At 47.9% G+C, this 25,145-nt stretch overlaps 1 protein-coding gene across 8 annotated transcripts in view; it reads right to left on the reverse strand.

Annotated features, from left to right (window-relative positions):
- Positions 1-611: 611 nt before the first annotated feature.
- The window catches only part of ZBTB40 (zinc finger and BTB domain containing 40), an 83,887-nt gene continuing 59,353 nt past the window's right edge, over positions 612-25,145 (reverse strand). For 7 of the 8 annotated variants that reach the window (XM_089899409.1, XM_089899406.1, XM_022551911.2 and 4 more), the window contains 9 exons: positions 23,576-23,744; positions 22,822-23,289; positions 21,854-22,060; positions 15,870-16,034; positions 13,075-13,289; positions 11,688-11,850; positions 10,897-10,983; positions 9,445-9,671; positions 612-7,641 (listed from right to left, as the gene is read on the reverse strand). In XM_089899409.1, the coding sequence (XP_089755535.1) occupies positions 7,447-7,641; positions 9,445-9,671; positions 10,897-10,983; positions 11,688-11,850; positions 13,075-13,289; positions 15,870-16,034; positions 21,854-22,060; positions 22,822-23,289; positions 23,576-23,744 (1,896 nt within the window). In that variant the 3' untranslated portion in view covers positions 612-7,446. Of the gene's footprint in view, positions 7,642-9,444; positions 10,984-11,687; positions 11,851-13,074; positions 13,290-15,869; positions 16,035-21,853; positions 22,061-22,821; positions 23,290-23,575; positions 23,745-25,145 lie in introns of those variants that run through there. The other variant, XM_089899403.1, reaches the window with a different exon arrangement.

Raw genomic sequence — 25,145 nt, forward strand, 5'->3', positions numbered from 1 at the left:
GGTGAAATAAAAATTACATAAAGCTCTTTGCCCTGTATCCAACACGTAGTAAGCACCTAATAACATTAATTATTAATTATGAGAATGTTTCTCAAAAATATTAATCCTCCCCCCCCAAAAAAGACAAAAATAAAAAAGAAACACAGCATTTATAGGTATTTAGGTTGTGCGTTTGGACTGGCATGGTGCTTTTTTTTTTTTTAATATTTATTTATTTGGTTGTGCCAGGTCTTAGTTGCATTAGGCAGGCGCCTTAGTTGCGGCACACGGGCTCCTTAGTTGTGGCCTGCGAACTCTTAGTCGTGGCTTGCATGTGGGATCTAGTTCCCTGACTAGGATTGAACCTGGGCCCCCTGCATTGGGAGCACAGAGTCTTATCCATTGCGCCACCAGGGAAGTCCCTGGAATGGTGTTTTTGGTACTTGTTTCTCATATACAACCCTTGCCTAGCCAACCAGGTTAACAGTCCCCTAGAAGCAGACATCACACACTATTTTAGCTCGATACGGCCCCAACCTCTACAGCATTGGGCATGGGTCCACGCACATAATAGGACCTCAGAGACTCCAGAACTTCAGGACTAAAAGACACCTTCTGTGCCGGGCTAACCGTGTGTGTGTGTGTGTGTGTGTGTGTGTGTGTGTGTGTGTGTGTGTGTGTGTGTGTGTGTGTGTGTGTGTGTGTGTTAACTAAAAGGATAACGCACAGTTCTTGCCCTTGAAAGGGTCACAGTTTAGCGAGGGAGGATCTTAAATCATCCTGTGACAATCTAATAATCCCATGCTCCCAAACCCACACGCACTCTTACCTGACATCTCTCTCACCCCGCCAGAGTCATGCATGCATGCACATTTCCCCTCAGTTCCCTGGGCTCACAGGCAGCTCTAGCCCTGGCCTCTCTGGAAATGCTAGCTTTGGTCTGGACCCTGCGTGGAGCACAGAGGTTTCAACCTTAAATGGAGTGAAAAGCCGTTTGGCCCTGTGCCAGCCTCATGGGTCCCCTTCCCCACCCCCTGCCCATTTTTATCAGACCTCCTGATGGCAGGTCTGTGAAGTCTCCCCTGGAGAGGGCTGTGGGTCCCTGGACTGATGTGTTTGATCAGCTGTTTCTGGTCTGCGCTGGGGGAACCAGTGCAAGAAGAGCCAGCAGGAGTGGTGTTTGATCAGAAAAGCTGGGAAGCTCTGGGCCCAGCTAGCTGCTGTTAGCCTTCTGCTACGCTCTCCTCAGAGGACAAAGAAAGGAGGATGTTCTGATGGACCAGCCCACAGGGAACTTGGGAGCCTGCTCGCTGGCCAGGGTGAGAGGTGGAAGCCGGGCTCTGCCTAAGCGCATGAGGGCTGGCGGGAGCAGCACTGCCCGCTCCTGGCTGAACGGCAGCAACACCTGCCAAGCTCCCTAGGCTCACTGCCTGGTGCCAGGTATGTCAGGGAGACAAGCGTCTAGTGGACGTGGGACCTCTGCTCTGGGAGCACTGTGTGACAGAGCAGAGGACGGGACAGATGCACAAGGAAAAGCCTGGAGAACATTCACCAGAAGGTGAGCGCAGCTTCCAAGCCCATGTCCTGGATCCTCTCTTCTCAGTGAAAGCTTGAGTCCTGGAGTGTTTCCCAACAAAGGTCTAGGACGAGTCCACATTGAGCCATAAGCTATTTCTCTTTTTTCACCCAAACATGCACCCGAGTACCAGCTCATGGAGGGGAAGGTAAACAATGAATCTGAAAGCTCCAGAGGCAAGGTAGGAAGGCCAGAAATCATCACAAACGTAGTGCTTCCATTTCCCTCGCTCTCACTGGATGTGCTCCCACCTGACATCCAGTCTGTGTCTTTCCTCGGACATGACCCCTCAGCTGTGGCACCAAGGAGCTCTGAGAGTCTGGCTCCAACCCAGGAGGTCCTGTCCCCCCTCTTATCACCATCCACCCTGGCCTGGGACAGAGGCTCTGGATTATTATATATAATGCAGCCCAGAGAGCTCCATCTGACCTTGGTCTGGGGCTCCCCTAGCCTCCACCCCAGGCCCTCTATCTTAGGATACATCAGGCATCCTCCTTTCCTGCCCTTCTCTGTCCTCTTCCCTCAGGTTCTTTTAAAGTGTTAGAAACACTAACACACACCATCTACAAAGCATCTATACTGTTAGCCATTTTACAAATGTTGCCTGTCCTCCTCACTGTCATTATTAGGGATGACTATCCCAAGGTCACAGTCTGTTTAGAGGGGGGGCTGGGAAGCTCCCCAGCCCGTGCACTTTGCACCACGCTGCTCTGCCTCTTGCAGCCAGCCCCCTGGCCCAGGCTTAAGGTAACTACACCACCAGGGAATCGCTCGGCCCATTTCCGACTTCTGCTCAATCACTCCTGACCCACAGCAGCATTTCACCTCTGTACACACACACTTTCATGGCCGGAGCCCAGCTGCCTGGGACACTCAGGATTATTGCTCCAGATACGACACTCCAGCCCCTCTCCAAAGACATCACTTAGGCAGAAAGGCATACTTCCTAAAGGCCCTGTGGGATCTGGGCAAGGGTTAGGACTGTCCCAGGAGAAGTGAGCAGTCACCCCCAGCCCTGCCTCAGGGCGGACCTGAGCCTAGGGGCTGCAGTATATGACGCCCCCACCCCTGGCCTTACCTGCAGGGCTCTTACTGCAGAAATTATGCACATCCTATCCGTGTGTCTGCCTCTCTTGTCTCTTTGTTGGCTGTCAGCAACACGACATTTTCAGCTGTTCACCATGAAAAGTTTCTGCTTATTTTACAGTTATCTGCTGAGCACTTTGTGCTTTGGGGGCAGTTGAGATTCAAGAGATAAACGAAAAGTGCTGTTATAAAGATCCCTAAGGATGCAGACAGAGAGAGGAAGATGAGAGACACGTAAAGGTATAGGAATGAACAAGACACGTAAAGGTGCAGGAATGAACAATCTTCCCAGTGCTAGAAAGTGTAGGGAATGGCTGACCTGTATGTGAAGGACTTTACTAATTACAGCTAAAATTTTCAACACCAAATTCCAAGCACCAAACATTAAATCTAGGCTTTTGATTAGTACTACAATTCTGTGGGGTAAATACAATAATTTCTTCCATTTGTGAACGGGAGCTGGAAGGAGGGAGCTCACAGAGGACAAGTATCTCACCAAGGTCACACAGTCATAAAGTGGCACAGCTGGGATGTACCCAGGTTGGACACCAAAGCCTGTCTCTGAAACCCTGCACCACACTTGCTCCCTGGGAACGAGGGTTTAGAAAAATGAGACTCCACACGACAGGAGAGTTTTTTGTCCTTCCCAGGCCATGCTAACAAGGCCTGCAGGTACACAATAGCCCCTAGGAAACCAGGCCTATCAAGCCTGGTCCCATCTGACAGCTGCCCAGAACCAAAGAGCAAACAGGTTTGCAGCATCGCGGTCCACGTGAAGCTCGTGCAGCGTAACGTTTTCAAAGTACATATTTTATTTACATAGAGTAGTGCAAGTTGAACGCGAACAACGGTCTGTAATCCAATTTAAACAGCCATCGTGTGCTGGCTGACCTGGCCTGACATGTGCACCCTGTCCTGACCGTGGGTGGTAGCGGGTGTGACTGGCCTTTGTAAGGGAAATGATGCGACATTTCCATGATTTGGAAGCAATCTAAATTAGCTGATGGGATAGTTTTTTTTTTTTTTTCCAACAATGTAATCCCCGAAGCACAGCAACTTCTCCCTTCCTTACAGGCCAAGTCATAGGTGTAGCAAGTTTCTGAGTTCTGGCTGTGCTTCTGAGCTTTTGGCCCAAGTCCTACCAGCCCCAAGGTTTTCCATGGCAACAAAATTCTCCCCTCAACCCCTAATTTTTCTTTCACTCCCACTTTCTCCCTACTTCCCAAGTATCCCTGCAATACACTAGGCCAAGCGGAGCAGGGCAGGGGCTGCTGAAGTCTTCCTTTGGGGGGACTGATTAAAGCATCCCAGGATTTTCTCCACCACTGTCCAACTTCCTAGTCCCAATTGAATAGAAATATTGCTTGTCCCCTAGAACCATGCTAGGTAAGGCTGGCAGCTCCTCCAACCCTTAGTCAATTCTTAGATCTCAGGCACGTGAGAGTTAAATCCCCCACCCCATATTATTAATAAGTAATCAGCCTATGGTGACTGCAGCATCACCTGGGGTAGAGAAACTCTTTGGGCCCATCTCATCTTTCTCCTCGATTTACACCATGAGCAGAGAACAGGGCCCTTGTCTCCCCATTTACCCCTGTTTGACTGGATCTATTTCACCCTCAGTCTGTGACTCTCAGGGCTCTTCCCTGGGGGATGAAGCTGAAATACATTCCATGGCTGGTGGGAGGGGAGAGTCAGACAGCTTCCTCAGAGAGGACATGAATGACCAGGGAACCTGGCATTCACACTGTAGACTGTGGCACTTGCTGGACTCAGGCTTTATAAAATAAACAAGTCTCTGCCCCTTTGCTGCCCCTCAGGCTCTGCTCACACACTTGCACAGTCCCATCTTCCCAGAGCGATCCTCGCTCTTGAGCCATCTATTTGCTGTCTGTCTCACTCATCAGGGATGGGCAAATGCCGTTCCGTAAGTGATCCCCACGGAATCAGACTCCAGCTTGGAATCTGTCTGCCCTTTCCTCCTCACCAGGTGTTTCATAAGCTCTGGAGGCAGAGAAGAGTTGGGGTCTTACTGAATAAATATGCGTTCCAAGAAGTCCACAGACTCCTCTACACCACTGCCAGTGCCCCCAGGGTTCAGCCCTGAGGCCACAAGGGCAGCACCACGGCAACAAGGCAGAGGCCACCACTGCCACATGAGAGCAAGTGATGTGGACAAGGGGACCCTGGTAACATGTCCTCCGTGGCAGCAGTGCAGAAGGTCTCTTGGGCAGAAGTGGGAGAAAAGAATAAAATGGCCAAGTAGGGCTAGAAAAAGTCTTCCTACAATAAAATCCAGGCTTGGGCGTCTCTAGGGAGCAGCACTGTAAAAGCGCTGTTGGCGCAGCAGCTTGCCGAGGCCCACTCAGAGCAGAGACGAAATTCGGGGCGGACCTTTCGCTCATGTTAACCAGAACCAGCACAGGCCTCGTGTTCCTGCTGGCTGTGCCACAGGGTGAGGGTGCAGCCGGCAGCATATCCCACTGCTCTGTCTGCTCTTGGCAAAGCGAGTTGTGAGTCTGGTGATTCTGAAGAAAACGAGTGTCCTGCCACGATCTGGGTCTCCACCAGCAACCTGAGGAAGGGTGCCTCAGTACTTGAAAAGATCTGGAAGTTGGGTTTAAAGCTTATAGCTTTCTTTATTCAGAAGACTTTTTAAAAAGAAAAATCACTTTCCCCTACAGGTCCTCAGCAATTAATTTTTAAATTTATTTTGTTTTTTTTTGGCTGGAAGAAGTTTTGATAACGCTGCGGTTCCCACCCACCCACGCACTCTTATCTGCCGGGCTTGGCCTCCACGCCCTGAAGCAGGGCTGCTCCACTCTTTCAATGGGTTTTATCTGGTGCCAAGGGGAGATTCGGTGCCATCTCATCACTTGCTGATCAAGAGCAATCCCAGTCCGACAGCTCACAGAACTGAAAACCCTTAAGAAGACAGAGACGGCCTTGGCAGAAGCAGTGAGGGCCTCACAGGGAGGCAAAGTCTTAAAGGTTTGAGCACCATCTTCTGGTCAGTTATTGGCCTCTGAAAACTTCATTTACTTCAGAATGGGACGATCCCTGAGCCGACTAGCTCAAGTGATTTGCACATAAAATGAGCACACAACTGGAGGCGGGGTGAGTTGGCCCAGCTGCCTGCACAGAGCAGGATGGATGCCAGCAGACACACTGGCAGTGTTAAGGTCCCACCTTCTGCCCTTCCAGCAACGTGTGATGGCGACAGAAGTAGCGACCATGACCCAGATCGACCCCTCCCCTGCTGGTACCTGGTGATGTGAAATGTGCTTAGAAAGAAGGGGTGGCCTTGTCTTCTGCCAGCCTGTATTTTGAGGGTGAGTGATCAAACTGGGCAGTACCTTCCACAGGGGGTCAACCACACAAGGTGGCAGGGAGCCGTGCTGGGTGTGTAAACACTGCCCTAGCAGACTTCAACCTTCTGCCATCAGGGAAAGGAAGATAAATGCTAGTCATTCCTTCCATCTAATTGCACTTCATAATGGATTCCATAAACCATTAATTATCAGATTATATTTTAGGAATTGAAGATGAAAAAGCTTTGTAAAATTCAGACTCCAAAGGATCACTGACCTGCAGTCACAGTGGCAGCTGGAAAGAGCTCAGACAACAGGCTACTCACAGGAGGGGAAGACCCTGGCAGGAGGAAGACTCGGGCCACCACGGGTGCTACTCCACCTGGTGCTGGTTCACTGCTACGTTACATGTATCACGTGCTCCTCAGGGAGGGGACGAGGCTTCCAGGTTGGGTAGAAGCTTTAGGCTTTGATTAGGGAAAGGGGATTGAGGACACCACAGAAAAGCTATGGGAACCAGCCTCAGGTGCAGAATACCATGAAGAGTTTCCTGGTAAGGCAGAGACCGTTTGCAGCTAGATGGCCTCACACTGAACACTCCCAGAAGAAACACTCCAAAGGCTTTGTTTGGGGAATGGCTGACTATACTGACAAGGTGGGACTCAGCATGGAAATGAAGCCTTCCTGTGTCAGCATGCTGCTACCTGTCCTACTGCCACCATGCGAGGAGGCTGGAAGGATGACAGACGTGAGGGAGGTGCTGAGTGTGCTCAAGGCTGGGAATCCCCAGATGGTCTGATGGTGTTTTTCTCTCTTTTTTTTTTTTTTTTTTTTTTTTGCGGTACGTGGGCCTCTCACTGTTGTGGCCTCTCCCGTTGCGGGGCACAGGCTCCGGACACGCAGGCTCCGCAGCCATGGCTCACGGGCCCATCCGCTGCGTGGCATGTGGGATCTTCCCAGACCGGGGCACAAACCCGTGTCCCCTGCATCGGCAGACGGACTCTCAACCACTGCGCCACTAGGGAAGCCCCCTATTTTCTCTCATTTTTAAATGGCCAGAAGGCACTGGCAGCACCTGCAGCCCCACTCTGTGGGCCACTGTCCTGCACTGAGCTGCTGCTCTGCATGCTGAGGGCTGCCAGCACATCACACCGCTCTGGTTACTCTGGTCACCAGCTCTTATTCCACTGCTCTTTCAGGCTCTATTTCAGAAACTATACTCCACTTGGGGATGGACAGTGTCAGAGAGGCCACAGCAGCAGGCCTGTGAGGAACAGGCCTGCCTGCTACGGAGGGCGGTCACATTGGTGTTGATGACTCAGACTTGGTTTTATGAGAACCATGATGCTTCTGTCCGTTTCCCAAGTGAGACCACTTAGGTTGGTGCTAAGCTAAGATGCTCAATACTCAGGACATCGAGGGAGGAAGGGCAAAAGGCAAGTGTGGAGCATTCTCTCTATTGCAAACGTAGGACCCTCCACGATGAGCAGCCACTCACTTGGCCTCCCCACATATTAGGGTCACGGTACCGTCTAGCAAGTCCTCCACGGTCACTGCCACAAGCTCAGAGCTGGTCTGGGATGTCTGCGAATCTGGCAATGTCACAAACACCTGTGAACCAGCAAGCTGGGTCTCCTCCAAAGTGATCACCTGCTCCGTCTGGGCCACCGGCTCTGGGGTTTGGATCACCTGAAAGGGAAAGACCGTGAGGCTGCTCTGGGCAGTGTCCACAGTTGGCTCCCCAGAACTTACATGGTTTTCATCTCACGCTGTAATGATGATACTTATGTTTTCACCAGAGGAGAGCAGTTACATGTGCTTAATGGGAAGAGGCAAGTCTAACACACCAGTGATGCAAAAGAGAAGGCAGGCAAACAGGTAGCTCTGTGCCAAATTGCCGTAATTTAGCTCCGTACGCCACCTCAGGGTGCCTGGACTCTGATTACGCACCAGTGAGCGCCGGCTCAGTTTCTCACACTGGGCTTTCCTGTCTTGAGGATTACACTGCAGAAGTAAGTGCCGTGTGAAAGGAATGCTACTGAATCACAGTGGTTCGTGTCATGCTTGAACCATGGAAATGGGAGTGGTTTACCAGAAGCCTCGGGTTGCCAAAGGTGGCATGTCTGGACCTTGATCAGGCTAAGAGCCCTACTTGGAGGCTACGTGGCTACAGAGCTAATGGCTATAGGAAGAAGAACAGGTAGACAAAATGTGGCTTCTGTCAGCTCCCTCACGCAGCTCACCAGGCTGGAGGGCACTGGCTTCTCTCCTCCACAGGCCACACACACCCCTTCCAAATCTGCAGCATCTGTTAAAGATGACTTTCCCATCTCAGGGAGAACTAGTCTGGTTGAGTACACTCAGTTCTTGCCTGAACCTCCGAGTTGATGTTTCTGAGCCATGGAGCTCGGAACAGCTGGATGTTTTCAATACAGAGCGCCCGCAGAGGGCACAGCAACCCTGGATCTCGAGAGCTGCCGAGAGCAGAAAGTGCTTTCCACTAGACTTGGGTGGGCAGAAATGGAGATGCCAAGCTCAGCCATGTCTCTGCTGTAGGAGTGAAGAGACCAATTGTGATGTTCAATAAAAAATCATCTAGGACAGCAGTTTTCAAACTGTTTTTCTTTCTTTTTCTTTTAGCAATGGAATCTTTTTTTCACCCCAAAGGACATCTTACCCAGAATCCTAATATATAAAAAAGATAACAGCGGCGCTGTTCTCATTGAAATGGCAGCAGGATTGGCACCCAGAGGCCTGGCTGCCTGACTTGCCCTCTGCTCCCCACAGAGGCCTGTAAGAACACAGCTATAAGGGGCTGCTCTAAGGGACAGGACGGGGGGCGGCCCAGCCAGCTCACAGTTCCTCTCCCGTCCATTCACAAATTACTGTCAATCAACAGAATGGAGTTTCTTTTCCCTTCCTGCCCACCCTTTCTGGAGAAGACGGGAAGGCAGTAATAGAACTAGAGACACAAAGAGGGGCTGGAGCAAACATAGCCTTGAAATATCAGAAGAGGGGGGCTTTACACCCAGGTAAAGGTGAGAAGCCCAGACGTTCAAATGTGCCCTGTGCCCAGCCCAGAGGAGTTACCAAAGCATTTCAGCTGAAGGTGGTCTCAACAAAGAGCTCATCTACCCTCCTCCAAGTTTCCTGCAACTCTCACCACATCCCATGGTATTCTGCAGAAGGTGAGGGAGTGTGTGAATTGGGAGGAGAGGCCAATGTCATTCTGCTTTTGAAAATTCTTGTTCCAGCTTCCCTCTACTCAGGGGCCATTTCACATGTAGTCACCAGGAGGCTAGAATTTTCTGTTCTGTTTGGTAAGAGGTCCAGAGAGACTCTTCTGCAAGATCCTCTTGGTCATGAATGCATCACTCACGGGGCCCTCTGAGAGCCCCGGGGAGAAAGGCTAGGTGTCGTGATGGGACTGCCTCCAGAGAAGCCTCAGGGACCCCGTGTCAGCACCCTCATATCTGATGGCCCCAGAATCACCTGCACCATCTGTGAGGCGGCCACTTGGCTTTCAGTGCCCGTCACCTTTGGGTGTTCAGACTCCAAGTGACAGTCCAGCTGGGCCTGGGAGGTGAAGAGCTCCCCGCAGAGCTCACAGGGGAAGGTGCTCTCCGACTGCTTGAAGTGCTCAGTGGTGACGTGGTGCTGCAGCGCCCCGGGAAAGCGGAAAGTGGCTGCACAGTACAGACACCGGAACGGCTGTGACCCTGGAGGAGGGGGACAGAGGGAGTGACTGAGGGAAACGAGAGGAGGGAGGGGAGAGGAAGGTGCAAGGGGGGGGCGAGGAGCACAGGCAGGTCCAGAGGCAGCTCTTCAGCTCCTGTGGGGCCTGGAGCGTGTACAATTTGGGGAGCCCTCTCTAGGAAGACTGATACAAAATTACACATACAGGATTAGGGACAGGTCTTTGGAAGGGTCCCACCAAGTGCAAGGCTCCAAGGCACAGCTTCATTAGCATCACATTCAGGCTAAATCTGCCTCTGCCAAAGTCCATTATTCACTCACCTGGAATGGTGCTGACAATGTTTATTTCGGCAATTCTAAGAAGCACCTTTTAACATCTCTGAAATGGGATCAATGGCATCTTACTACTGTTACAGGCCACGGAGGTGGGTGTAATTGTCAACAAGTGCACTTGCACAGACATCTAAAGGGGCAGCATCAAGACTTGCAGAATGCATGTCCACAGTCTGAAAGAAAAGCCCTAAGACAGGAGCAGTGCATGTTTTAAACTCACAGGAAACAAATGGTTCAGAGGGAGGAGGTAAGGGTTGGATGTTCAGCTACATTCCCAAAGCAGGAATCAGAAGACTAGTTTTGCTAATGCTCGAGAGACCAAAACCACCTTACCGTGCTCTCCATCACCAATGCTCTTGACGGTGGAGGGCAACACCATGTGGAATAACACTCACGCCAACAATCTGAACTGAGAGCTACTCTGGGAAGCTGAATTCTTACGTTGATCAACTTATTTCTTACGTTTCCTTTTTTTATGTATGCATACAAGAGTGCATAAAATCTACATCAAATTAAGTCCAAAGCAGCACTTAGGATAACCTGCAAACTCTAAGTGATAAGAAAGCATAGTTTAACTGGAAGCAGTTTTTCTTTCTTAATGGTTCATTAAAAATGGTGCCTCTTATAGAACTGGCATTTTAGATTTGATAAGGTACAGCAGGAACAATGATAATCATGGGTAACGCTTACGAGATGCTTACTGGTGCCAGGCCTTAAGTGTTTTCTGTGTACTAACGTATTCAACTCTCACGGTTCCCCTATGAAGTAGGCACTGCAAGCGTCCCGGTTTTGTAGATGAAGAAACCGAGGCACAAGTTAGTTGCTACTTAGCCTGGGTCGCGCAGCTGTAGGTGGTGGAGACGAGACCTGTCCCTGGGCAGTGCAGCTCAGGAGCATCTTGGAAGGGGCACTGACCTGAATGCTGACACTTGATGTGAACCTGCAGCAAAGCTGGCGTGGGGAAGAGCTCCTTGCACTGGCCACATTCATGGAACTTCATATCTGAGAAGCACACGAGCAAAGAAGTGGTGGGAAAGAACAAAAGGAAGATTCTCTGAGCCTGGGGAGTAACAGGGCTGGAGGCGGGGTGACGGCTCACACTTAGCGAGCATCTACGAAGTGCCAGGAACCTGATACCTATGCTACATTAGTGCAATCTGTGGTAAAGAGCGTCAGATCTGGATCCAAGTGCCCGGATGCAAAGAGGGTTGTTGTGAGAATTAAAGGAGAAAACACGCGTGGGCACTGAGCACAGTGCCGCACACTCAGGAGACACTTCATAACTGCGAGCTGTTGTGATCATCCCCCAGTTTATCTGTAACACAGGTATGAATAATTGACTTTCTGAAGAAAAGGAAACAGGTTCAGAAAGAGAAGTCACTTGCCAAGGTCACACAGCTAGAGTTAGGATTCCCACCCTGGCCTGTGTGCCACCCTTCCCATGTGCCACGACCAGTCACCACCGAGGCTGGCAGGAGTCACACTGCTCTAGGTCTCCAGTTGCAAGAACTACTGCTACTCAAGCTAGTGTTACTGATGGACTGACGTGGCACCTGCCGGTGTGCTGGGGAGGAAGAGGGTGTCACTGCAGCACACCACACTCTAGCACTAGAAGTAGGGATTTAGGGCTGGAACCCAGGATGCTACGTCACCAAGCCCCTTCCACTCCTCAGCCCCCACTCCCAGTCCAGGGCACCCCAATTCACCTGCGTGCTCTGCTTTGATGTGCTTCTTATGTTCAATGGTGTTGGGAAAGGTTTTGTCACAGGAGCTGCACTGGAGTGACGAGAACTTGGAAGATCGATGGTTCTGAGCAGCAAACACGTCAGGGTGGTGGGTCCGATTGTGGTACCACAAACCAGACAATTGCTAAAAGGAATGTGGCAAATGTTAGGTCTTGGATGTTCTAGCAAGCTGGAGAGTTCACAAAGCCTCATGAGAGAAAAGCGCTCCCAGGGAAGCTTATGGACCTGGAGTCACACTCTTACTCACCACAGTGAGTGCTGACATGCGAGGGGACGCTGGTGCTCATGGGAACAAGGCACCTGTGTATTCACTGAGGTCACCACAGGGCAGGGCCGGGGCCTTCAGAAACCCATTCCTCACAAGCTTAGGAGGGAGGTGTTAGGCTCTTTCCAGTGACGTGGAAGCTGAGGCACAGAGGGGTGAAGTGACTTGCCCAAGGTCACATGATCAGTAAACAGGAGGACCAGGATTCACACCCTGGCCTTCTGAATGGAGAATCTGTGCTTCACCACCGAGCTGTCTTGCTGCCTGTCAGAGGCCCAGGGCGCAGCAGGGAAACCTGCTGGAGAGGGGCAGGTGCTATCCCTACTCCGTAAGCCAGTGCCCCCTTCTTCCCGGGTTCCAGAGCAGCGCTGCGACACTCTCTGTACAATTCCATGGTTTCCTAGAGACCAAGCCCAGGTTTTACCCAGCTCTGTAACCCTAACGTCACAGCACAAGGCTTGGAACAAAGTTAGCTCTCAATTTCTGTTGAGCTGAAATTAGCTGCTGGGTTTCTCTCTCTGTACCCAAATGCTATAGATGCCAGCGAGGGCCATTCTTTTCTCTGTGGTCTTAGAGTTTCTCAAAGAAGTGGTTTCTTTTCAGATCTGTATGGGGTTTCCCTTCAATTACATAGCAAACTCTAAGGTAAAAAAGCAGAGCTCTTCCCCAGGAGTTAAAAAATCCTCCACAAAACACCAATAATTGTGCTAAACAAGATAATTCCAGGTAGTGTTACACACCCCAGTGTCATTCTCACATCCCTCAACACATGGGATCAATAGGTTCTAAAGAATGTAAATATCCAGGGAAAATGCAGGATTCAGTTCAGGACAAGGCTGAAATCTAAGAGAAGAAGTGCAAGAACTCTTGGCTCCAATTAAAGCTCCCCCACTGACCCCACTCTGACCAGGTCACCACAGAGGATCTGAATAACCTATCGGCTGCATTCTTCATGAGAACCGGCCAAATGGTCATATCCTGGAGACAAGAGGTGTTCTGCAAGCCACAAACACGGGGGCCAAGGGAGACCAAAGGGAGAGTGGATGAGGGCCCGGGAAAGGTGCCCGCAGAAGCTGAGCTCACCTGGTAGGCCTTGTTGCAGATCCCACAGCTGAAGGGCTTCCCTCCGACGTGGGTCACCATGTGCCGCTCCAGCATCGAAGGGGCGCTGAAGATCTTCCCACACGTGGGGCAGGGGTGGTACTCCTTGGAGTGCACCTCGTGGATGTGCTTTCGGTGATCCTGCAGAGTGGGGAAGCTCATCCTGCATTTCTTGCAGTCATATGGATCTTCTATGTCTGGTTCCATGAGGGGAGGGAGGGAGACACCACAGGCAACAATCAGTGACAAGTGGTTTTCTGTGTGCAGCTCCAGAAGCCAGACTGTTTAGAGGTCATGCAGGGTGACAGACTCGAAGGACCAGAAATCACTGCATCCATCACCTAACTACCTCCTACTTTCATCCTGGGAGGTGGGGTTCCTCTGAGGCTTCTGGATTAACCACCTCTGAGCATGAGTTTACCTCAATTCCTCATCTTACATCTTACAAGTTAAATTCCATCTTACTACTTTCCAGGGAGTATCACCTTTGCTCTTCCCCTGCCTGCAGTGGGTGTTTTGGGGTTTTCTAATTCTCTGTAGAGATTTCCCACATACTACCCAAAGCATCACTATTTCCTTTTTTGTCAGTAGTACAATGCAGAGGATGAATGCTTCCTTGATCCCCACTTTAGATTCAACAACAAAAACATTTTCATAAGTAATGTTTATTAAGTGACATGCGTGTTTTAAGTGCCTACATATATTAAATCACTTAAAACTTCCAATAACCTATGTGTAGGTTCTACTACCAGTCCTATTTTATAGATTAGGAAAATCAAGGTTTAGAGAGTGCCCAATGGCACAAGTATGATATTGCTGAGCTGGGTAACAATCCCAGCTTTCACTCCCAAGGTCATGCTCTGAGCTGCATGCTGAATTGGACAAGGCAACTCCTCAGTGGGACCTCAAAAATAAGAACTAGCACTGATGAAGAATACATTTGCCATCCCTGTGGCAGGAAAGTTCAGTCTTTTTCTGAAGGTAACAGAAAGTAAAACGTTTGAATAATAAAATCCTTTGCCCACAGAAAGGCCCAGCCCATCAGCCAATCTTATGTGTGTGCTGATCCAGGCTAATTCAGGGATTCTGACACGCAGCAGCACTCGGCATCATTAACTAGTATCCCTGCGGACGTGAGCTCTTGAGATCTCAGTTTCACACTATCTTTTAAGACACTTGGAAGGAATTCTCCGTAAGCAATGATGTGATCCTATGCAACAGGCAAGGAACAGTCAATGAGAGAGGGGCCTGGATGCTGGGCCTGCTTTGGGTGATCCGCTCCAAGTCATGGCAAAGTTTTTCGGATCTTCTCTATTCTGAAAATTGATAATGTCTTCCCCTTTCCTGACTTCATGTGATGCTACTGGGAAAAGGAGACTAAAGCGGAATGTCATTTAAAGAGATTGAGAGGACTTCAAAGTTGTGGCACTGGATCCAAGCCAAATCCCACTCACCTGGAAGTCTACTGCAACTGGATTTGCTGGACAACCTTGTAAACTCCTCGGGGGGAGTGGGGGGCAGCACTTTATGTTTTCCTGTATTGCCCAGTGCCCAGCCACATGCTGGGCACACACAAGCTCTGGCGAAGTGCCTTGTTGGCTGGCTGACAACAGACTTGAATGTGTTGGCAGAAAGCACATGTTTGTGAGATACTGTATTTGCCAACAGTTAGAAACTGGTGTGTGGGGAACAAAGGTAGGGAGGGGAAAAGGGAAGAAGGGTATGCAAGGTGCATGGCATGAAAAAAAAAGGCAGGCTCTTATGGTGACAGATGGCACTGGAGAAGGCTGCTCTTGTCACCAATACTCTCTAGCATTTATTGAGCATTTTCTATGTGGCAGGCATGGAGCTTCATGCTTTATGTGTGATATCTCTTTTATTCTCACAACAGCCCAATGTGGTAGTGTTACTATTTTCTCTACCTTACAGAAGGCGCATAAGAGGCTTAAAAAGGTAAAGAAGTTTGTCTAAGGCCTAAAAGAAGTAAGTGGCAGAGTACTCAAGATTCAAGCCCAGGCCCGTGTGATGTCAGAGCCCAAGCTCTTAAGCTCGCTGCTGGGCTGTGCTGACCACATGACTGCTACAACGAGAGCAGCTGAAGATGATGTGACGTGACCAGCGGATGCCTCCTTGGCGATTTCCTGAGGATGTGATGAGGAGTCACAAAATCTCCTCTTCCTCCCCTGTGTGTGCTGAATGGAAGTGTGTTTTTGTCTGTATCCGTTCTAGTAGAAGGGGACAAAGATGGGGGCAGACCCTACTAACTGGGTAAATACAAGGCATTTGGAAGAGAATGCTGGGCAGAAGGCTTTTAAGGGAACATGACTAGGGGCCACTCACAGTGGTACGCATTAACTCAGAAAGCGTCCGGGCTGCCCCTATGGGGAAAGGCAGGTTATGACCATAAGATGAGAGTGGGAGTAGGAAAACGAAGCTCAGCGGACAAACGGAAATATTCCGGTGCTCTGCGAGCCTGTCTGTTATAAAGACTCTTTCCTTCAAACATAATGGGCCTCTGTCAGCCAAAAAGAGCCAGGTGGGCTAAAACGGAAGACAAGGAAACAGCCTGGACAGAGAATCACACAATGACACGTTAAAATGGGATTCTTCTTGAAATAGGAATGAGGGACTCTGGCTTTTGCAGGAGAATAGGAGAGGGGAAGGCACTGAACGGGGCCCAGCTCTAGTGGAGTAATGACTTCTGTTATGACTGCTGCGTGCCTTCCCAGCGCCAGGCCTGGTGCTGAGTGCCTAATATCCACAATCTCAGTACATACTGTGAAAGGTGTGCAGGTGGATGGAGAGGCCATTGGCTTGCCGGAAGCCCTTGCCACAATCTCTGCAGACATATGGCTTGTCCCCAGTGTGGGTCCTCACGTGGCGGGACAGCTCAATGGACTGGGCAAACACAGCATCGCAGTACTGGCACGCATACATTTTTCCTGGAAATATACGTGAGTTTATTAGAGGCAGCACTAAACATTTAGGGCATTCATAAAAACAAAATCACATTCTAAGGCACACAACAGGGAAATATAATCTGGGAGATGACAGTAAAACACGAGGCAATTTGTAATACACTGGGTGAGAGGTCTGAGCCATCCTATCAGATGGTACCTCACAAACACAGTTGATCACACAGGGAGGGTATCAGTGTCTCCCTACCCTGAGGGATAAGGACAGAGTTCTCATCACACAAGACTAGCCATCTGTTAATCTGGCCACTACAAGTACGTAAGAGCTCATTCCATTCCCAGGAAACAGATATATCCTTGAGCCCAGAAAGACGTGAGCCTGGATCCCTTGAAAAACATACAGGGCAGAAATGCAACTGCACATAAAGATGACAGACGTGGACTCAGAAAAGAATGACAGCTTTCTGCCAGCGACTTGCTATAAAGATTCTCTTGGCTTCTCTATTTCCTCATGCACTAATGAAAATACAATGACCAGACTGCCAGAGAGCATTAGAAAATACCGGTAAAGAGCAAGTCTGGAAAATCGGCATTTGTAAAAAAATGCTAGACCAAATGTACCTTCAGTCTCCCTTATGGGCTAATAGAGAAATGGGAAAATCAACAAGGTGAGGGTCCAGACAGCCCAGATCCTAGGGGTGACTTCAACTAGGGCAATCCACCTCATTTTCATTTTTTATATGTTACACTTTGGAACAAGATTTTGTTAAGAAAAAAAGGGTTTCTTACCATTTCCTCTAAGATCAGAACAAGACAAGGGTGCCCACTCTCACCACTATTATTCAACATAGTTTTGAAAGTTTTAGCCATGGCAATCAGAGAAGAAAAAGAAATAAGGAATCCAAATTGGAAAAGAAGTAAAACTGTCACTGTTTGCAGATGACATGATACGATACATAGAGAATCCTGAAGATGCTACCAGAAAACTACTAGAGCTAATCAATGAACTTGGTAAAGGATACAAAATTAACGCACAGAATTCTCTTGCATTCCTATACACTAACAACGAAAAATCTGAAAGAGAAATTAAGGAAACACTCCCATTTACCATTGCAACAAAGAGAATAAAATACCTAGGAATAAACCTACCTAAGGAGACAAAAGATCTGTATTCAGAAAACTATGAGACACTGATGAAAGAAATCAAAGATGATACAAACAGATGGAGAGATATACCATGTTCTTGGATAGAAGAATCAACATTGTGAAAATGACTATACTACCCAAAGCAATCTACAGATTCAGTGCAATCCCTATCAAACTACCAATGGCATTTTTCACAGAACTAGAACAAAAAATTTCACAATTTGTATGGAAACACAGAAGACCCCGAATAGCCAAAGCAACCCTGAGAACGAAAAACGGAGCTGGAGGAATCAGGCTCCCTGACTTCAGATTATACTACAAAGCTACAGTAATCAAGACAGTATGGTACTGGCACAGAAACAGTAGATCAATGGAAAAAATAGATCAATGGAACAGGACAGAAAGCCCAGAGATAAACCCACGCACATATGGTCACCTTATCTTTGATAAAGGAGGCAAGAATATACAAAGGAGAAAAGACAGCCTCTTCAGTAAGTGGTGCTGGGAAAACTGTACAGCAACATGTTAAAGAATGAAATTAGAACACCCCCTAATACCATATACAAAAATAAACTCAAAATGGATTAAAGACCTAAATGTAAGGCCAGACACTATGAAACTCTTAGAGGAAAACATAGGCCGAACACTCTATGACATAAATCACAGCAAGATCCTTTTTGACCCACCTTCTAGCGTAATGGAAATAAAAACACAAATAAACAAATGGGACCTAATGAAACTTAAAAGCTTTTGCACAGCAAAGGAAACCACAAACAAGACGAAAAGACAACCCTCAGAATGGGAGAAAATATTTGCAAACGAAGCAACTGACAAAGGATTAATCTCCCAAATACACAAGCAGCTCATGCAGCTCAGTATCAAAAAAACAAACAACCCACTCCAAAAACTGGTAGAAGACCTAAATAGACATTTCTCCAAAGAAGATATACAGATTGCCAACGAGCACATGCAAGGATGCTCAACATCACTAATCATCAAAGAAATGCAAATCAAAACCGCAACGAGGTATCACCTCACACCAGTCAGAATGGCCATCATCAAAACATCTACAAACAAAAAATGCTGGAGAGGTTGTGGAGAAAAGGAAACCCTCTTGCACTGTTGGTGGGAATGTAAATTGATACAGCCACTATGGAGAACGGTATGGAGGTTCCTTCAAAAACTGAAAACAGAACTACCATATGACCCAGCAATCCCACTATTGGGCATATACCCTGAGAAAACCATAGTTCAAAAAGAGTCATGTCCCACAGTGTTCACTGCAGCACTATTTACAATAGCCAGGACATAGAAGCAACCTAAGTGTCCATCAACAGACGAATGGATAAAGAAGATGTGGCACATATATACAATGGAATATTACTGAGCCATAAAAAGAAACAAAACTGAGTTATTTGTAGTGAGGTGGATGGACCTAGAGTCTGTCACACAGAGTGAAGTAAGTCAGAAGGAGAAAACAAATACCATATGGTAACACATATATATGGAATCTAAAAAAAAAATGGTTCTGATGAACCTAGGGGCAGGACAGGAATAAAGACACAGACGTAGAGAATGGACTTGAGGACACCAGGGGGCTGGGAGGGGAAGCTGGGACGAAGTGAGAGAGTGGCAATGGACATATATACACTACCAGATGTAAAATAGCTAGCTAATGGGAAGCAGCCACATAGCATAGGGAGATCAGCTCGGTGCTCTCTGACTAGCTAGAGGGGTGGGAAAGGGAGGGTGGGAGGGAGAGAGACGCAAGAGGGAGGGGATATGGGGATATATGTATACGTAGAGCTGATTCGCGTTGTTATACAGCAGAAACTAACACAATATTGTAAAGCAATTATACTCTAATTAAGATGTAAAAAATAAATAAATAAATAAAGTAGCAGTACAGCAGGGAAAAAAAAAAAAAGAAAAATAGGGTTTCTTGAATCAAGAGTTGAAATTATTGAGAAGCCCAGGACTCAGCCTTTGGCCTTCTTCTCTGTCTCCACTTTCTAGATGATCTTATCTCAGAGCCGTACATTCTACCTGTACATTGCTAGCTCCCACATTCTCTCTAGCTCCCACATTTACTCCTCATATCTCCCAGCTGTCCCTAGAACTTCAGACTTATATCCACTGCCTATCAGCCTAGTTGTCCAGCTGGAGGTCCGAGTAGCTCAAATTTACCACCATGCCAAAACAGAGTTCCTGAGTCCACTGCCACCACCCCCGCAACCCACCCACCTATAAATACACACACACTCCAGTTTCTCCCGTTTCAGTAAATGGCAGCATCATTTACCTGGCTGCTCATGCCAAAACCCCCAAAGCCACCCTTAATTCCTCTCTTTCCCTCATATCCCACATCTAATCTATTATCAGTCCTGTCACTTCCACTTTCAACAACATATCCCCAAACTTGAACATTTTTTTACAACTCCTCCAACACAGCTTCGTAAGACCCATTCTGGATTTTTAACCTCCAAAGTGATGAGACAATACATTTGCGATGTTTTAAGCCACTGCTCCTGGTAATTTTTTACAGCAGCAATAGCAACGAACACACCTCACATAAAAACCAAAGTCCTTACCTTGGCTTAGAAGATCCTATAAGATCTGGCCTTTTGGTTTCTTTTTTTTAAAATAAATTTATTTATTTTTATTTATTTTTGGGTCTTTGTTGCTGAGTGCGGGCTTCCTCTAGTTGCGGCGAGCAGGGGCTACTCTTCATTGTGGTGCACGGGCTTCTCATTGCGGTGGCATCTCTTGTTGCAGATGACTTCTCTTGTTGCAGAGCATGGGCTCTAGGCACGTGGGCTTCAGTAGTTGTGGCACGTGGGCTCAGTAGTTGTGACTTGCGGGCTCTAGAGCGCAAGCTCAGTAGTTGTGGCGCACGGGTTTAGTTGCCCCGCGGCATGTGGGATCTTCCTGGACCAGGGCTCGAAGCCATGTCCCCTGCATTGGCAGGCGGATTCTTAACCACTGCGCCACCAGGGAAGTCCCAAGTTCTGCCCTTTGGTGACCTCTCTGACCTTAGCTCTCAACACTTTTCCCTCACTTACTGTGCTTTAGCCCCTTCTACTTTTCTTCGGTCCCTCAAACAGGTAAGTCTCATTCGTTCCCACTTGGAGAGGGGGTGCTCTGCACTCATGATGTTCTTCTCCTAGATCTTCCATTGGTTCTGTCTTTCATTGTGTTCAGGTTCCTATTCAAATCTCCTCTGCTCTCTCTGATGATACAAATATTAATAAATAGTTCCCAATCCCCACCCCTGCTGCTTATTCTGCTTTATTTTTCCTCATGCAGTGACTACTATCTGAATTTATATTACACTTATATATATGGTCTGTTTTACCCACTGGAATGTTAGCTCCGTGGGCTTGTGTATAGTTACACTATCCCTAGTGCCTGGAATAATGCTCAGGAAATTCATTCACTCAGTAACTGTTTATTGAGGACCTCCTATTGCTAAGTACTATTCTAAGTTCCACAGATACATCAGAGGGAAGGAAAAAAAAAGACTAAGAGCTTTACCCTCATGGAGCTTGTATTCTAACAGGGGGAGACTAACTATAAACAAAATAAATTAATACGTAGATGATGGATCCTATGATAAGTGAGAGGGAGAAAAAGAATGCAGGGGAACTGGGGCTGGGGCACTGAGACTTTACACAGGGTGGTCAGGAAAGGCCTAAAGGAGAACGTGAGATTTGTGTAAAGACTTGAAGGCGGTGAGGAAGTGAAGCCTCGAGGTGTCTGAAGGGAAAGCATTCCAAGCAGAGGTCAGAGGTCAGAGGCCTGCAGGTCAGAGGCCTTGCAAGGAAGCTGCAACGGGTAGAACAGGGCAAGTGAGGGGGAGAGCGGTAAGAGATAAGGTTGGAGAGGTATCGGGGACTTGATCATGCGGGGCCTGGTAGGCTACCCTTCAGATTTTACACTGAATGTGGTGAAAACCTTTTGCAGGGTTTTGAGCAGAGAAGTGACCTAACGTGGTTTAGCTTTAGAAGGATCACTTGGGCCTGTGTACTGAGAACACTGTCCAGAGAAAGGGTGAGAGGAGGAGACTAGTTAGGAGGCTACAACAACAATCCAGGCGAGATGATGGTGGCATTTGTACTCACACATAAATGCTCCAAATGATGTACAGAATCCTCCGAGAAGCCTTCCCTGACAACACACCGCCCCCCACTCCAACTGGACTAGAAACCCCTACTTCATTCTTCCGTATCTCCCTGTAATGGTATTATTCCATATCACACCTCTGATGGATGACCCTGACCCTGCACGGTAACTGTCTCTATACTAGAGACACGCTGGACCGTCAGCTCTGTGATCCCAGGTATTCCAGGTAAGTCACTTAGTGTCTGCCATTGCCCGATCCACAGCAGATGCTCAACCAAGGGTTTTCTTATGCTTGAACTCCACCTCAAAGCCCAAAGAATTCCTGGCTTTATGTAAATTCTATAACTAGAAAGTCATAATATTATGTTAACCAGCTTCTCTTCAGAAACTCTCACCAAAAGCATTTTACATGTCTTTGCACATATGTATTTCCCAGCAACTGTGCACCTAGAGAGTCCACGTCTGTTTCTGTTTTTGATCTCTTTGAGATATATATCATGCCTAATCCCAAATGGGTTTTTAGGCAGCTCACAGTGTTAAAATTTGTAGGAAAAGTGAAGAAATTCTCCAAGCCTTACCTTCTGAGTGCTTCTTCTTGGTGTGGTAGGCCAGGGCAGAGGCCTGGGTGAAGGTCATGAGGCAGTGCTTGCACATGAACGGACGGTCCCCAGTGTGAAGGCGAAGGTGGTTCTTCAGGGTAGAATTGGCCGCAAACTTTGCCCCACACTCCTCACAGGAGAACGGCTTCTCGTCAAAATGCTCCGTCAGTTTGTGGTACTGCATGCCTAGGGAAGCCATACCAGGGGCCAGAGATGCTAGTGATCAATGTTATGAATTCAGCAGGAGGATACACCCGAACACTGTCTCAGGCCAGGCCTCGAGAGGAAGCACAGCGTGAGCCACAGGACGCCAGGCCATGCTGCTCATCAGCCCGCCACCCAGCGCTCCGAGCCACCTTGGTCCCTTCCTGGCTGGGTCAGGCATCAAGTGTTCTGGGTTTATCTTGTCTATCTCCTCTCTCTCTCTCTTAAATAGGACCCAGTCACCCAGCAAGAGTGAAACAAAACTCACTTTTCTGTTTCATTAGGTTTGGGGCAAGGGAAAACAATTCAAATTCTACATCCCCTGGTTTCTAGGACTCTTGTTTACTGTCAAGAAACAAGTGATACATGGAAACCTAAGAGTCAGGTGTGAAATAGCTGACTATTATTATTAATAGTTATTATTATTATTATGAATAATAACAGCCACAATTTACTGAGTGCTAACTCTATTGAAGGCACTGTACTAGGTGTTCAGCTACATTATCTTAAATCTTCATAGCAATTCAAAAAAGTAGGTGGTATCAGGGTGCCTATTTAACAGGGGGAAATTAAAGCTCAGGGAGCTGATTCCAAAGCTCATGCTCTTCTCAAAACATTACCCTGCCTCTGCTCTATTTTCTAAGCCTTTCCACAGCCCTTACTGCATGCTGGAGGCAAGGCCTGGAATCCAAACTACAATATCTGAATTATCATCCTCTATTACTTCGCCTTCTTGAATGTACCTGAGGCATGAGCAAATTCTCTTCCACAGAGGTCACACGTCACTGGAAGCCTCTTCTTCTTCTTCTTGGGGACGTCAGGCTCTCCACCTGTACCATGGGCCTCCAGCTGATGTTTCTCCAGCTCTTTCTTAGAGTCCTTGGTCTCGTTACACTCCTTACACTGCACCTGTTTGCTCTTGGCCACCCGACAGCGCTTCATGTGCACCTTGAGGCGGCAGTAGAAATGGAAGCTCTTGTCGCAGGCCTTACAGACGAAGCTCTTCTTGGCAGAGTCTGGGGAGGCAGCAGTATCTTTCTCTTGTTGTTCTGGCAAGGAACCAGTCTCTCCTTGACCGTTCTGTTTCCCAGGCTGGCAGTTTTCTTCAGTTGGCTCAGCTGCCTTTTCATCTGCTTTGTCCTTGGCTTCAAGGTGAAATTTATTACTCACCATCCACCTTTCCTTCTCTCCCTTTTCTTCAGTAAGGAAACCTGCACAGGAGAGAGATCTGATGGCTCTGGGAATTTCCTATGTTTCTACTTTGCTTTCTAACTTTCCTTCTTAGGGGAGAATGGAGACTACTTGGGACTGTCATCTTTACTCTCTGATAAACACAGATAGCATCATTTTACATCTATGTCTATGACTTTTCTAAGTATTTGAGAGCATATAAAATAAAGCAGCGATGGGTGAACTCCTAAATGAACTGCTGCCTCTTCTCTCCAATAAGGAAACAACCTGGGGGCCTAACAGGACCCCACCCACCCTGTTTCTTACCGGCATACGCCAACTCCTGCATGACAGGCTGCAGGCCTGGGAAAGATCTGTGGATGCTGCACAGGAGCTGACATATTTCAATGGCCGAGATGGTTTTTTCCATGGCTCTGCTCAGCAATGCTCTCAGGGAAGCTTCAGGGCTGGCTGTCTCAGAGGAAATGCTCAGAATCTAAATGAATACCATGAGACAAAGGTTTGCGGTTAATATCAGCAGATTTTCTCCATGGTTTTCAACGTAGAAAACAAAGCTAGTTCCAGGGAGGCATTGCTCCATCTGTAACAAGTATACATTTCGTGCCATAAATATAGTGGAGAGCCCTTTTTCTCCAAGAATGGGGAAATTAACAAAATTTTAACAAGGAGGCACATATGAAGACAAATGTGCAAATATAAAGGTGCAAGCAAGGAAGCATTGAGGATTTTCTGTGAGAAGTATCTTCTCAGAAACCAGGAGTCTCCCAAAGAACTTTTCTAGAGCTTAGTATTATATGCTTGGAATAGGACTTGGTTGTTGGCATTTCTGTCTTGATGATCAAGATAATTTTTCGTAATATGTAACTGTTTCAATGTTGGGAAGTAATTCTGCACGATCAGTGGCTTCACGTTTTTAGATACTTAGGTGTACCCTTTTAAACATCATTTTCTTTCATAAAGAAACTCAGGTTGTTTTTTTTTGTTTTTTTTTTGCGGTACGCGGGCCTCTCACTGCTGTGGCCTCTCCCCTTGCGGAGCACAGGCTCTGGACGCACAGGCTCAGCGGCCATGGCTCACGGGCCCAGCCGCTCTGCGGCATGTGGGATCTTCCTGGACCGGGGCACGAACCCGTGTCCCCTGCATCGGCAGGCGGACTCTCAACCACTGCGCAACCAGGGAAGCCCGAAACGCAGGTTTTTTTTTTTAAAAACAGATTTTTCTTTTCTTTTTTTTTTTTTTAGTTTATTAATTAATTAATTAATTTTTGCTGTGTCGGGTCTTCGTTTCTGTGCGAGGGCTTTCTCTAGTTGTGGCAAGCAGGGGCCACTCTTCATCGCGGTGCGCGGGCCTCTCACTATCGCGGCCTCTGTTGGAGCACAGGCTCCAGATGCGCAGGCTCAGTAGTTGTGGCTCACGGGCCTAGTTGCTCCGTGGCATGTGGGATCCTCCCAGACCAGGGCTCGAACCCGTGTCCCCTGCATTAGCAGGCAGATTCTCAACCACTGTGCCACCAGGGAAGCCCAAAACTCAGGTTTTTAAAGAAGGTTCAAATTGGGGCTTTAAAGAGGCCAAGAATATTATTTCAAAGCCATCCTCTCAGAATGTTAGCGCTATCAGCAGAAAAGAGTCAGTACACTGAGAAAATAAAGCTAAACCATCCACAGATGGCCAAATAGAATTTTCATTTTGGAAGATATTTTATTTCTGCTCTTTTCAAGTCTATCTAAATAAACCTGATGTCCCTGGAGGCAGGCTTGAGACTAATTAGTGAGGCTAAAACTGATCAACGGCAGAAGCCCCATCTCTGAAGTGCGAGGCATGCTGGAGAGAGTCTAGCAGATGAATCTCTCCTCTGAAGCCCCACAGAAAGGTGTGC

Source organism: Delphinapterus leucas, chromosome 1 (assembly GCF_059928025.1).
Source record: "Delphinapterus leucas isolate spDelLeu-1000000601 "Yukka" chromosome 1, BTC_Dleu_Yukka2, whole genome shotgun sequence".
Taxonomy (NCBI): domain Eukaryota; kingdom Metazoa; phylum Chordata; class Mammalia; order Artiodactyla; family Monodontidae; genus Delphinapterus; species Delphinapterus leucas.